Consider the following 13,658-nt stretch of genomic DNA (forward strand, 5'->3'; position numbering starts at 1 on the left):
GAGCAAGACCCTGCAGGGACGGGGCGGGGGGATGAGGCAGGCGGTCACCACCTGGAATATGTTGGAGAGGTCCCGGAGGTTGAAGAGGTAGTGGAATTTGATGGCTGTGGGCAGGAAGGTCGTGGTCACCTTCTGATGTAAGGCTGTTTTGGGGAAAATACAGCGCGCGTTAGAGCAGGCGCCCAGTAGCAGCCAGGTGCCTGAAAGGATGGCACGACTCTTCTCCAGACTGAGCTTAATGTTCTCTCCTCTCTCCGGGTTCTCAAACAAGCCCGAGCTGCAACCTTAGTTTCACCACATTCAGCTGCAAGGCTGAGCAGTCTGAGCACCAATGCTGTTCGTGCCAAAGCCCCAGACAGCAGAACCAGCTCTGCTCACACTTAGCAAGCGATCCTCTTTGGTGGGGACAAGTTTGGGCACTTTTAGCCCAAATGGCAATGACCGGCTTGGCTTTGAGGTGCTGGAAAGGAAGCTGGAACTGAGGTGAGACGCAGCCTGTGTTACAGCCCAGCAGAAACGTCACAAGCAGGGAGCAGCAACGCAGGGAGACGCTCTGGAAAAGAGCTGAGCCGAAGGACAATTTGATCGGCTTGTCATTCCTAAGACTGCTGTATTGTTTGTGCTCCAGGAACGTGAGGTGCTAATGAGCGCGAATGATCGGCTTTCAAGTGTAATGAGTTCTGACTAAAGCAGGAGCTGGTGGCATTGTCCTACGCGCTCCTCCACCGGGCGCCAGGAGGTCACTGCAGCACCGGCAGCGTCGCACGTACAACCGGGTCAAGGCTCCCAGAGCGGGGCGCAGAAGGCCCTGTCAACCCCAGCTGCACACCCAGGCAGCCGGGCCCCGTGCAAAGCGTGCCCTGTGCGTGCAGGGCCAGCCTCTGCCCTGAGAAACACTGCCCTCCCGGGCACTTACCCAAGGCTCCTGCAACCAGCTGGGTCTGGATCTTCTGCACCACCGGCGAGACCTTCTGGATGGCCAGGTGCTGGGCCAGGATGGTGCTGTAGATGGTCATGAGCGCATCCTGCCCAGGGAAGCTCACGGCAAACACGCAGAAGTGTCGCTGAAACAAAGCCATTGATGGCATCAGAAAGCCCCATTGCCGGGAAGCAAGCTCCGCCGACTGGCGCTGCCCTCAGACCAAACCCACGGCCTTTTGCCAGTGCTGTAGAGTTTAGCACTTGGTCAAAGCGCTTAGAGAAGGGGGAAAAGGGGGACTCTGCAGAGCCAGGATGCTGGGGGGCAACCCAGTCCCTGCCCTGGCTCCACACAACCTACCTGCAGCCTGGAGTCGATGGTGAACGACCCGGCGGTCGGGTTCATGCAGGCCACGTACTGGCAGTTGTGGATGTCCTTTAGGGTCAGCTTGTTCCGGTCATACCTGCAGGGCAGGGGGAGGGCAGGGGAAGGGTGTGCACAGGCCGGGGAGGCAGGAACCCCCCCGCAGTCGCCTGCCCCAATCAGTCCATGCACCCAGGACCCCCTGGGGACACCACGGGGTGGGGGAACAACCGATGGGTGTCAGCCTGGGCATGGGACGAGGGCCCAAGTCCCCCCCTGCACAGCCCTGGGCAAGATGCTAGCTCCTCTAAGCCTTGGTTCCCCACGTATGCACGGTGCTGAGGGCCCGGCCCACTGGCGGGGACTGAGCACGGCTCCGTCAGGCCAGGAGGCCCCCAGACACCGAGGTCACGGGCACAGAAGGGCTCCAAGCCGGACAAACAGACAGATGCAGACTGGCCAGTACCAGTGCCCGTGGTCCATGTGCTGCCTGATCAGTGTGTGAGGCGCCACCGTGCCGTACTTGTCGACCTCCGGCATGTTCATGTCGTCTATGAAGTAGATGAGCTTCTTGGTGCCCGGGGGCCCGAAGTTCCTCCCCGACTTCTTCTCCAGGGGCTTCTCGAGTATCGCTGGGGAGGCAGAGCATGGTGAGACGGACGCCAGGCATCAGAGCCCCACGCGGCCCTGCCAGCGCGGCCCTCACCCTGCAGCATGGCCGAGGTCGTGTAGAAGTTGAAGGGCACGGACTGCACCAGGTAGTCGTCGGTGTTGAGCGCCTCCAGCTTGTTCCCCATCAGGACCGACTTCCCCGTGCCCGCGTTCCCCACCAGCATCACAGGCCACTTCCTCGCCATCAGCAGGTCCATGAAGTAGCGGATCCGGATGGTCTCTGTCGTGTGCACCATGGAGGCCTGCCAGGGAAACGTAGTGGTGACATAAGTGCCTGCTTGGGCCAGGGGGAAGCCGGATGGGTGAGGCAGTGTGCCTTGGAGGTTGGTCTGACGGCGCTGCAGTGGGAATGGGGCTTGTGGCCAGAAAGCTGCACAGATTTGGGAAAGAAAAGGTTCCAAAAAAAGATGGCTTTTAGAAGACCAAAGCCTTCCCTCACAGTGGCAGCCGGTCAATGCTCAGGGCTTCCCTGCACTGAAAGGAATCCCGGCATCGTAGAAAAGCAGGGCTGGAGGGGACCACCGCCCGTCATCAGGACCGGATCTCAGCCCCTGCCATAGGGCACCCCACTGGTTGCCTGTATTGCCCAAGCAGGGGACAAGGTTTTCCGGAGCTCGTATGCAAGCGTCTTGCAACCCTAGATATCATCAGCTTAACTTCATGGGTGCAAGAAGCCGTGCACAGGAATACATGCTATGTTGTTCTTGTCGTTATGGTGGTTTTAATATGCGTGCCTTAGTCGTGTCCTTTAGCACAGCACCGCTGGGGGAGGATAGCTAATTAGTAATTCAATTAAAAGAAAAAAGAATCAAGGAAGACCATTACTTGTAATGGGATTTCTGGATCCAGTTCAAATTTGGGCACTCTTTCAGTCCACGGCAAAAATTTCTTTGTGTCAGGATCAATGAAATAGTCAAAAATAGTCCCCTGAGAAGGAAACTTGATGGTTTTAAATTCGTTCACCCACCATCTGCTGAACTCCACGCGATAGTCCACGAGCTGCGGAGAGAGAGAAAAGACAGCTCTCCAGGAGCAGCTTCCGCGGAGGTGTGGGGCCACGTCCCGGTCCGGGCCCACGGTGCATGCGGACGGCAGCTGAGCCCCCCGCGCAAGCAGAACAGTGACCGGACAGCACGGCCGCCGCACGGGGCCCGAGCACAACCCCCCCTTGGCCGAGGGCCCTGCTCTGAGACCAAGAGCTTGCAGAGCCAAAGCAAATGCAGTTTGCGGAGACCCGGGCGGTGGGGCTGCTGCTGCTGCGTTAGGGACGCCCCCGCCCCCCGCCGTACCTGGTCTTGGAACATGGCTCCTCCGAACGACCAGAAACAGGCAAACACGAAGTAGAGCTCGTAGAGCTCCTTGGGGGAGTCCGGGGGCGCGCTGGCCGGAGTCAGGAGACATTCGAGCAGATACAGGAGGGTCTGGATCACCGTAACCTCAGGCACTGGCGTGATCTTCTTGAACCCAAACTTCAGCTTCTCCAGGCACGTGGGCAGGTATTTATCAAACAGGATCATCAGGTTGGCTTTCTCGGACTGCACCGTGCGCTTCTCAATCCAGCTGCTCACCACGCTGCAAACCAGATGGACGCACTGCAGGCTCCAGGCCGTGCCCGCGCCGTGCCCCGCAGGCAGAGACGGGGGGCTGGCAGGGACCTCCAGAGCTCACGTCTAGTCCAAGCCCTGGCGGGGGCAGGACCAGCCCTGTCCAAACCAGCCCAGACAAACCATCATCTACACTCTTTGTAAAACTGCCCTTAACCCTGGCTGACCCTGCCACAGGGAGGCAGGGAGACCGTGGCAGCCAGCGTCCTGCTCCTGTGAAAGGGTGTTAATATCTGCCCGAGAGACCCCGGGTGGAGGCCAGACTCCCTGCTGCAGAGGAAGGCAAAACCCCAGGCACAGCCCAGTGCCCATCCCCATCCCCAGCCTGGGCTGCAGCCAGCACCCAGTGCCTCTGGGGGAGGCTTGAAACCCCCCGACACGTGTAGAAAGGGGGTGGGGGGCAACCAGCAAAGCCCAGAGCGAAGGTGGCACATGCACCCCCCCTCCCCTGGGGGCACGCGCTCCACCGTGGCACGTGGGGGAAAGGAAAGCCAGCTCACGGGTTCCAGCCCAGGTCTGCGGGGTTGATGTAGAGGATGCCGGCCCTGGACACGGTGGCAGGCGTTGCCGTCCGCAGGTGGCTGATCTCAAACAGCAGTCTCATGGTGGGGTTCAGGGGGATGCGCTCGTTGCTTGCCAAGGTGAGGACCTGGGGGGAAGCGCTGCCGTGAAGCAGCTGCTCCGGGCTGCGGGAGCAGGAGTCGGGTGGCTGGCGCACCTGGGTACAACCTTGTTGTCGTCCATGACGGTGTTCAGAGACTCGATCCACATGGGGTCGATGTCCCCGTCCAGAATGATCCACTTGGGGCCCTTGTGCGTGATGTTAGCCAGGTCTCGCATCGTGGTGGAGAACAGACCTGCCCGGCACAGAGTGGCTCGTCCCAGCACTGCTCACCTCGCGCGGGGGGAGCAGTGCCAACGGCTTCTGAATAGACTTGCTAAATCCCTTCCCTCCCAAGTGTAGGAAGGGGCTGGTGAAAAGACCTGCCCGCTTCCGTGGCCGGCGGCAGGGGACGGTGCGCGCGCCTGGACCTGCGGGAGCCGTGGCCAGCCGTTGGCTGCTGCCGCGGAGGCAGGAGACGCTGCGTGAGGGGGAAGGCGGACGTTTCCTACCGTCTTTCCATTCCCTGGTCGCCGGGTGAATGATTCCAAAGAGCTCATCGCAGGTCACGGCTTTGGGGTCCAGGTCCACGGCCACGGGCCTCCTCTTCATGGTCTGGTACGTCTTGTTCAGGGACTTCAGGACCTGTGGGCCGAGGCGTCCTTGCAGCTCTGTACAAACCCGACGCGCGCCCCAAGACAGGGTCCTAGACACCACGACCCAGGGCGCAGCAGGCCCCTTCTCCGACAGCACCGTGCCCCAGTCCCCTCGGGCTGGTGGCGACTGCAGGGCTGGCTCCTCTCCCGTGACAGACCCGTGCACCGGGACTCCGGCCAAACCCAGAGCCTGTGGCCCCTGCGGCTGTGACAATGCCTGAGCAGTGCCCGAGGTGGGAAAGACCACGACCTCCACTGGACAGCATCCAGTGCCCCTGCGGTCTGCCTTGCCTGTGCCCAGGCGTGTGCCAGCTCTGGCAAAGGGCAGCACCAGCTCCATAGCGTGCACTGGCCAGCAAGCAGGGGGTCTCTCACGGTGCACACACCGCTCTGTCCCCCTGCTCGGCAGTCTGCCGCCACCCCGGGTCTCCCAACGCTGCCTCGTGGTGGAAACGGCACAGCTGGCATCCTCGGGCTCAGGCCTGGCCTGGCCGGGGCAGAGGCCACTGTGGCAGAAATGCCACCGTTGGTGCCCCTCTCCAGAGACCTGTCTGTGCCAGCGTGAGAGGTGGGTGTTGATCCCTCAGGGCGGGGATCTCCCTCCCTGGTCTGCATGACAAAAGCCTGGCGCCTGGGAGGCGGATGCTCTGGTCACCTGGGCAGGGGGGAAAGGCCCGGCCCTGCGCGGGCCCAGGTAGCCAGGGATGCTGGGGAGATTGGTCGGCTTGTGGCCACTATTGGCAGCTTCGATTGGACCGGGCTGCTGAGGTCAGAGAGGGGATAAAAAGGCCCAGGCCAGGAAGAAGGAGCCATTAGCCATGCGGTCATCCAGGTGAATCTGAACCTGGGAGAGGAGCTTCACCATCTGAACCGGGCTCTCTCCTCATCACCGCATGCTCCAGGAGTGCCCTGCCTCCAGAGGAAACAACAACCACCTCTGGACGATGCGAGTGAGTAAGCTGCTCGAGATCCCACTAGATATTTAGCTTCAGTAACTCAGATGTGTGTTTAAACGGCTACCTCAGCCACCCTGGTTTGCTCTATGGGATCCCTCTGATATTCCCATGATGCTGCCCTACCTTTTACCCTGTTTCTGCCCTACCCCTGTCATCAATAAAGTTCTCCTTGTGACCGGTGTGGGAGACTTATTGAGGGGTGGGTCTAAATTATGCCGAGGAGGCCCCTTAGGTCTGTGGACTAAGGGAGACTTCCCTAATAAGCCCCTGACTTGGGGAAGTGCCCCAAGTGCCTGTATTGGGTCTAGGACCCATTGGACGATCAGGCCTGTGTTCTCCAAGGCGCGCAGAGCCAGAAGTGAGTCCAGAGCCTGGGCTGGTGGCAGCGGGAACGCCAGGCTAGCGGGGGTGCTCCAGGGAAGGGGTCGGCCGGACATGGGGCACCCCAGGGAGGCACTCGGAGCCTGGACAGTGGTCGGCGCAGGGAGGTGGGCGGCTCAACGCAGGAGCACCCCCCCACTGGCCCGCCACAGCCCCGACCCGGGGAGCAGCTCGGAGATGCCGCACCTGCGACTTGCCACAGCCCGCGTTGCCGATGACGAACACCGAGTGCCGCACTTGCAGCAGCTCCTCCAGCTGCACCACCTTCAGCACGAAGCTCTCCTCCGCCTGCAGCCGCAGCTCCAGGATGGACTGCTTGATGACCTGCGGAGGGGCGCGCCTGTCAGCGCTGGGCCCTGCGCGCCACCGGGGCCGCACGTGGCTGCAGGCACCAGCGTGGCACCTGCTGCTTGCGCCCTCACACCCCCCCACAGCACGTCCCTTTCCCTGGGGCTCATCGCTTCCCCCCGACGCGCGCGGGCCTTGGCTGGAGTGCTCTGCCGCTCCCTGCCCTGAGCCCGTGGGCGCTGCACAGGCTGCAGGTGCTCTGGGTGGCATCTAGCGCGGGGAGCCTCCAACCGCCAGATGCAAGACAATTAACAGCAGCACTGATTTAATGGGCAGAGCCCGAACAAGGCAGACCTGACAGCCTGGGTGGAGACCCCCGTGACCGAGGGACAGCCCCTGCCCCATCTCCCAGGCGCGCTCACCTTCTCAAAGTTGAGATCCCGCTTTCTGGGGACGTCCAGTGCTGGGAAGAGGTCCCCGATGAGCCCCATGAACACGGGCAGGTCGTCCGTCACTATCTTGGGGGTGTTGAAGTCCCGCAGAGCTCTCATGAGGACCTGGTCCTCCGCGCGGCCGGGGTCCCCTCTCTTCAAGGAGCCGGCCACAACCAGCACCGACTTGATGGCCCGCAAGCCCCAGTCATAATGGTCCTGGCAAGGTGGGAAGCCTGAACGTCACGTTTGGTTTGAGCATGCAACAGAAAAGTCCAGTCCGCATCCCCGAGGCTGTGCCATAGCACCTGTGTGCTGAACCTAGCTCAGCAGAGACGCCCAGAGGTGCACGCGCTTTGCTTCCCTGCAGCGGTCATGCTGGGATGAGCAGAGCGGCAGGCGCGCCCCACTCACCTGGACAGGGCACACCTGCGTGGGAGCCCAAGTGTCCGGCCTGGTCCCACAGACTGCTGGGCGTGAAAGCCCAATTCTAGCCACAGACCAGCCCTTCCCGGCCCAGCTGACTCACCTGTTTGGAAAGCAGCTCCTTGCACAGAGTGTAGAGAGTAATGAACTTCCTTGCTAGAAGTTTGGCATCGAGAAAGCCTTCTGCCACCAGCATGATCTCACAGATGAGCTCGAAGTCGGGCACCACCATGGCACAGGGCCTGCGGGAGAGGAGACAAGGGCTAGGGGAAGAAGGCCAGTGACAACTCCCCTCTGTGCACGCCCCACCCCCAATGCACGGGACCCTCAGCCACAGCTCCCAGATGCGGGAATTGCACGTGCGTGATTTCCACGATGAAGCTTGTGCTGAGCGTTATGCAGCCCAGGCCGCAGCGCGGGCGCAGATGAGCTGCCCAGCAAGTCGGCATCGAGAGCCGATGAGTGGCGACCGGCTGGAGCCGCCCCTCCGCACACCTGAACAGAGCCTTCAGGTTTTCGGGCAGCTCGGTCCGCCCTGCGTAGCCTGGGTTCATGGTGATGAAGAGCCCGACGGTGGGGACGAGGGCGATCATCTCGCCGAGGAAGCTGAACGTGGTCTTCTTGGCCCGGATGGCGTCTTGGACGCATTTCACCTGCGAGAGCAGCGAGAGGCTTTCAAACGCAGCAGCATGAGCTTCGAGCATCGCGGGGGGAGGACGTGCCGCTGACTCCGGCAGTCCTTGCCCCGGACACGGGGCTCCCTGGGGCGTGTGGACTGGAGGCTGCTGTTTTGCCGCCGGCCAGATCCTGCTCAGGGGAGCGACTCTCAGGGAATGACCAGGTCCACCCCCATCGCTCCGCTTCCCTAGCAGGATTCGAAGGCAGTGGTGGCCGGGGTCAGGCACTGAGCTGACGGCCTCTTGCACTTGGGCTCTGGGTTCAGCGATGCTCCGCTGAGGTTGGGGCCAGGGCAGACAAGCCGAGCAGCACCGAGCACCTGCGCCCCTGCAGCCTGCCGGGGACACGGGCCCCACCTGCACGGCAATCACGGACAGGACCTCCACCGAGATGCGGTTGAACTCATCGAAGCAGCCCCAGGCGCCCGTCTGCGCCAGCCCCTTGTAGATGTTCCCGCATGACTAGGGGGAGAAGCAATGGAGAGCAGCTCAGAGGCTCGTGGGCTGCACGGGAGCCTGCCGCAAGGCAGGGGCCATTTGGGAAAGCAGGTAGGAGCTCGTCCCCAGGAAGCTCACGCCGCCCCAGGGAAATCCCCTTTAGCAGACCCCCGGCCCCGCGCTCTCACCCCGGTGAAGCATGGGCTGAGCAGGGGCTGCCAGCCCTAGCCCTGGGACGGGGTCTGCTGTGAACGGGCACTTGGACCTGGCCCCCTTGCCCGTCGCTGCATGCCCCCGGCTGCTCTACCTTGTAGTCCATCTGCTCGGAGCAGTTGAAGACGTACACCATGGTCCCGATAGCGCGGCCCAGGTCCTTGGTGGTCTCTGTCTTCCCGGTGCCGGCGGGGCCCGCTGGGGCGCCGCCCATGATCAGGTGCAGGGACTGCGTCAGCGTGATGTAGCACCTGGGCGAGGTGGACGTCCCGTCTGAGCCGCCCGGGCAGCCCGCCCCCCCAGCCCACGGCTTCCCGCTGCTGCGAGCAAGTGTGGCCGCCAATCCCGCCTGCACGGGTGCTGGCATCGGGGCCGAGCGCCGCGTACCGGTCCGTGAGCGGAGTGATGACCAGCCGGGGCGTGTTGCCCAGGTACTCGTAGGAATACTGCAGCTGGGCGTCACAGATGTTGGCGTAGCAGTGCCGCTTGTCCTCGTCCCAGCGGTGCCGCAGCTGCGACTGCCATGTGAAGGCCTGGGAGGTCTCCACCTGCAGAGCCAAGGGGAAGACCCTTCAAACGTCAGTGAAGGCACCACGGCCCTCCGCCTCCTGGCCCTCCCGGGCTTCCTCTACGACTGCTGCAGCCTCTGGGCCTCCTCGCGTGGGATGGGGCTGTCCGTGCGTGCTCAGCGGTACAAAGTCCATTCAGAGCATCAAAATCTAGAGCTGGATGGGTCTGAGCTTGGGAGGGCGCGGGAGGGAGGATGGGGCTGCAGCAGGAAAGCCGTGCACATGGCAGCCTCTGTGTGTTGGCCCTGGTGCTCGTCTTGCGCGCGCTCAACTTCTGCAGTCGGAGACCGAAGCAGGGGCCGGATGCGCCTGCTAGAGGCCCTGGGGGGCAAGGCAGTGCCACCACCCGCGTCCTACCTTGGCCGTGATCATTTTGGCCACGACGTCTCGGGCGTGTACGTCAATGGTGCAGATCGTCATGATCTTCATCCTGTCGCCCGAGGACAGGCTGCCGAGGAGCAGCGTAATCAGGGCGTTGAGCTGGCTGATCTGAGGCAGGACACAAGTGGTCAGGGCCGTTGGTCCTGCCGGGGGAGCCCGGCCGAGGAGCCTGCCTACGCACCTGCTTCTTGTTGTAGTCTTTGATCGCGTTCTCGTAACCCTCCTCCAGCCGGGAGAAGGCGATGCCGACCTCCGTCGTCCACCAGATCTGGGTGCAGGTTAGAGCAATCTGGGACAGACCACATGAAAACCAGTCTGCAGATGAGGCACTTCAGCAGTTTAAGCTGCGACACGGCTGCCCTGCTCTCCTCAGGGCCCTTCGCCTCTCCCCTGCTGGAGCCAGGAGCCCAGCCGGAGCTCAGACCAGTGCCTAGCGGAGGGACCCCCGGGCCCAGGTGCTAAATAACCCAACTCTTAGGAGCAAACCAGAGAAATCAAAGATCACGTGGTGCAAAGCTGGCCCCGCTCCAGCCCCAGCCTACTCAGCGCTCAGGAAACACCTCCGTCTGCTCCAGCCCAGGTCTGCCCGGCTCCCTCAGCCTCACACACACGAGGGGCATCTTGTCCAGCTCTTCCATCCCGGCTGGAAGGGCCCCTGGGGCCAGTGCATCCGGGAGCTGGCAGCTGAGCTCGCATGCACAAAGGCTGTTGGGGTCCCCCCGGCGGCTCCCCAGGTCTTGCAGCAGCTCCCAGCCTTGGGGGGAAGCGCTGCGGTTCAATCCTGCCTTCAGCCAGGTCAGACGGAGCCAGGACTTTGCTGGGCTCGTCTGGCAGGGATCCCAAGGGGCCACGCTGGTCCTGCTGCCCTGGTGTGCTGCTGACCAGAGCCTCGAGCCCAGGCGGCTGCCTGCGCCTGCTCATTTTGCCCGTGCAAACCCCATCAGACAAACCTACCTGCGCGGGGTAGTCAAACAGCCACTGCTCGCGCGGCTTCTCCTCGTACGTCACCACGGCCTCGGGGATGAGATGGCGCAGCGTGGCGCGCATCCTCTCCAGCACACGATTCAGCCACATCTCCACCTAGGGACGAGCCCAGCCCAGTGAGCGGCCTTGGCCCTCTGCCCTTCCCTCTCCCTTTTGTGCGCTCCGATGCCGAGCTGCAGGCCTGCCCGTGGGCCAAGCGCGGGAGCTGCAGCTCTTCCCCTAAGGCCACGGGCCGCCTAGCAAGCTTGGCATTTGCCACAGACAGATGCATGTGTGGTCACCCACGTGTTCATTTGTAGGTGCAGCCGCCCTTGGCACGGGCCCTTGGGGACAGCGGGAACTGGCTGCCCAGGGCACTGCTGCGGGGTGGGGGCCATTTCCCTGCCTCTCTCCGTGGAGGTGCTCTGGAGGGGACAAGGGCAGCTGAGCCGTGGCATTCAGCCTCCTGCCTGGCCGCAGGTTTCTGGAGTTTCATGACAGACACGAGGCAGCTCAGCCAGGACGTGCGCACGCTGCCTGCCACGCACACAGCTCACACACGCGAGCAAACCCTGGCCGAGAGCAGGGGAGGAGCGGTGTGGTGCCCACGTGGTGTCCGGCCCCAAACAGCAACACACGGGGTCAGAGCAAACACAAACTGGGCAGCTCCTTTCACGGGGGGACGTTCTGCAGCGAAGACGCCACGCCACGTGCATCGCATCGCATCGCATCCCGCGGTCCCACTGCGATGAGCGGAGCCCTGAGGGTGCGTCTACATGTGCATTGCTGTGCTTTGGTTAATGTGCATTAAATCTAGTACTTCCATTGTGAGGTACTAGGAAAATCCACAGTAGCCTGTCTTAATGCACGCTAATTAAAGAGCACACTTTTTACGTGATGCTTAATGCGCATTAGCCTATTTTAATGTGCATTAAGTAAAAAGCACCTTTTTCTTTAAAGTGATGCTTCAATGCGCATGGAAGTCGGCTAGCGCGCATTAAAGCACGCATGTAGGCGCACCCAGGATGCCTGGGCCAAGTGACCCGCTGCGACCTGCCAGAGGGGTCTGAGCGCACACCCAAGGGGCCCCAAACCCACCAACCTGCCCGGAGCAGTCGCAGTCCTTGTCGAAGTCCACGTACTCGTCCTCCTTGCTGTACATCCCCACGCCGACCTTCAGGGGCTTGTCGTTTGGGTCCATTTTGAACTTGAGTTTCGCGATGCTGTCAAACAGCTTGGCCAGGTGCCGGCCCACCTGGGAAGGGAGCGGGCAGAGGCGGCTGCTCAGGTCACAGAAATGCCTCACACTTTGCATCGCCTTGCGGCGCTACCCCGGGCATGCTGGACTTTTGCTGCACCTGAGCCAAAGCTCGAGAACCAGATACTGTGCAAGCAGTAAAGGCCTTTCCTCCTTGGACTAGACCTACCTCAACAGGCTCGTTTCCGTTTGATAAAATGTCCAGCAGGTCTGCAGACGAAACAAAGTAGAACCTGGGAAAAGCCAGGCGCTTGGTCTCCAGGTACTCGGCCAAAGCCTTTTCGCACAGTGCCAGGCTAAAATGAGGGGGAGCGAAATGGTGTCACATTGTCCTGTTTGCAGAGGACATGCCAGGCAGGCGGACAGGGCTGCAGTGGAAATCAAAGGCCTCCAGCCAGAGAGCAGACATCAGTGATTTCTGCCCCCCTTCATCACAGCCCATGGCTCACCTTTTCTGTAGGGCTTCCAGCTTTTCATAGAGCCCTGGTTTGTTTGTTGCCTCGATCACATTAGGGATTTTTATGGCGTCAGCCATTAATTCCTGCGAGAAGAAAGAGGGGCGGGTTGTGCCTCACGCTGCAGCGTGTGCCGCAGGCCGGGGCTCTCGGGGCCGAGAGGAAAGGCTGCTCACTTTGAAATCTTTATCGATCAAATCAAACCGCTTGGAGTCGTCTGGCAGCTGCTTCCGGATGTCTTCGGAGCCGATGAAGATGCTCTCCAGATGGCTCCACGTTCTCTGCACCTCAAACCAGATGCTTATGACAGAGTCGGCCGTCGATAATTTCCGCTGCCAGCTCGACACCTCCTTCAGGAAGTGAGCCAGGTACTTGGAGGTCATCAGGTTCTGCAGTTGCACCTGGTTGTCTTCCAAGGTCTCTACGAGCACCTCGTCGGACCGGAGCAGCATGGTGCCTGTTCTGGTGTGAGGCTCGTGCTCGAACTGCATGGTGGACCACGTACTGTCCAGGGACTTCAGCACCTGCAAGTCAAGGCAGACACAGAAATACTCCCAAGGCTCAAAGCGGAGAAAGTCTAATGGGTAACAAACACTTTGGGAAGGATTGCCCTGGAGCCAGCAGCACTTCCCCAAAGAAGGAGAGCTGCGCACTGACCGTCAGCCAGGTACGGACTCGGCGGCACATACTGCACCTTCTCCATCCCCGACTCCTTCACCGCTTTGTCTACAATGCTGCGAACTTCATCTTCAAACTTGTGGAGATTCAGCTGCAGCAAGTCAGCCAGGGTCGTCTCGTCTGACATGGTGAAGTTCACCTGGAGCACAATGGGAGACACCTCTTCAATGCTTCGGCTGCTGGAGGTTGTTTCTGGAGTTCAGAACCTGATTAAAATGGCCTTACATACACAAGTCCCTATAGATCATGCGAATTCTGCAATTTTTACACGTTAGGAAGAAGAGAGATTACACATGCAGCTGTGCCAGAAAAAGACCCCAGACCACAAACACACGTGACACATGAGAATTTCCCCCTCGGTGTCTGTTCAAAGAAGCAGCCTGTGCCAGGAGCTGGGACCTTCTAGAGCGCAACCCATCTGTGATGACTACGAAATACAGCCTTATGCACGGCCAACGAACATGCAAAAGGCAGGTTATTTTGGGCCACTGATGCTGCTCTTCAGGATTTCCTGCCCGACTGAAAGACAGCTAGTGACATCCGTTCATTCTTAGATAAGTATAAACCAGGGAGCTAGTGCTGGAGAAGCAGCAGGGTTGAGAAGTCAGAAGAAAAGCTGAAAGCCCAGTGTCCTCGCGCTTTGGCTGAAACGATGCTCTGGCTGTGCACGTTGTCAGTACATAGTTAACAAGCACGCAGTAATTTCCAGGGCAGCATGTGCAGTCTCAG

At 61.1% G+C, this 13,658-nt stretch overlaps 1 protein-coding gene across 1 annotated transcript in view; it reads right to left on the reverse strand.

Annotated features, from left to right (window-relative positions):
- The window catches only part of DNAH17 (dynein axonemal heavy chain 17), a 48,903-nt gene that overhangs the window by 22,009 nt on the left and 13,236 nt on the right, over nt 1–13,658 (reverse strand). The window contains exons 26-50 of the mRNA XM_059731930.1: nt 12,946–13,068; nt 12,428–12,775; nt 12,246–12,337; nt 11,966–12,092; nt 11,641–11,793; nt 10,530–10,655; nt 9,757–9,864; nt 9,552–9,683; nt 9,013–9,173; nt 8,720–8,876; nt 8,332–8,436; nt 7,793–7,950; nt 7,401–7,539; nt 6,863–7,090; nt 6,339–6,476; nt 4,672–4,804; nt 4,288–4,415; nt 4,059–4,207; nt 3,244–3,526; nt 2,780–2,953; nt 1,989–2,196; nt 1,749–1,914; nt 1,280–1,382; nt 917–1,064; nt 52–143 (exon numbers count right to left, since the gene is read on the reverse strand). Coding sequence (XP_059587913.1) covers nt 52–143; nt 917–1,064; nt 1,280–1,382; nt 1,749–1,914; nt 1,989–2,196; nt 2,780–2,953; nt 3,244–3,526; nt 4,059–4,207; nt 4,288–4,415; nt 4,672–4,804; nt 6,339–6,476; nt 6,863–7,090; nt 7,401–7,539; nt 7,793–7,950; nt 8,332–8,436; nt 8,720–8,876; nt 9,013–9,173; nt 9,552–9,683; nt 9,757–9,864; nt 10,530–10,655; nt 11,641–11,793; nt 11,966–12,092; nt 12,246–12,337; nt 12,428–12,775; nt 12,946–13,068 — 3,879 coding nt within the window. The remainder of the gene's footprint in view (nt 1–51; nt 144–916; nt 1,065–1,279; nt 1,383–1,748; nt 1,915–1,988; nt 2,197–2,779; nt 2,954–3,243; nt 3,527–4,058; nt 4,208–4,287; nt 4,416–4,671; nt 4,805–6,338; nt 6,477–6,862; nt 7,091–7,400; nt 7,540–7,792; nt 7,951–8,331; nt 8,437–8,719; nt 8,877–9,012; nt 9,174–9,551; nt 9,684–9,756; nt 9,865–10,529; nt 10,656–11,640; nt 11,794–11,965; nt 12,093–12,245; nt 12,338–12,427; nt 12,776–12,945; nt 13,069–13,658) is intronic.

The sequence above is a fragment of the Alligator mississippiensis genome, chromosome 8 (assembly GCF_030867095.1).
Source record: "Alligator mississippiensis isolate rAllMis1 chromosome 8, rAllMis1, whole genome shotgun sequence".
NCBI classification, from domain to species: Eukaryota; Metazoa; Chordata; order Crocodylia; family Alligatoridae; genus Alligator; species Alligator mississippiensis.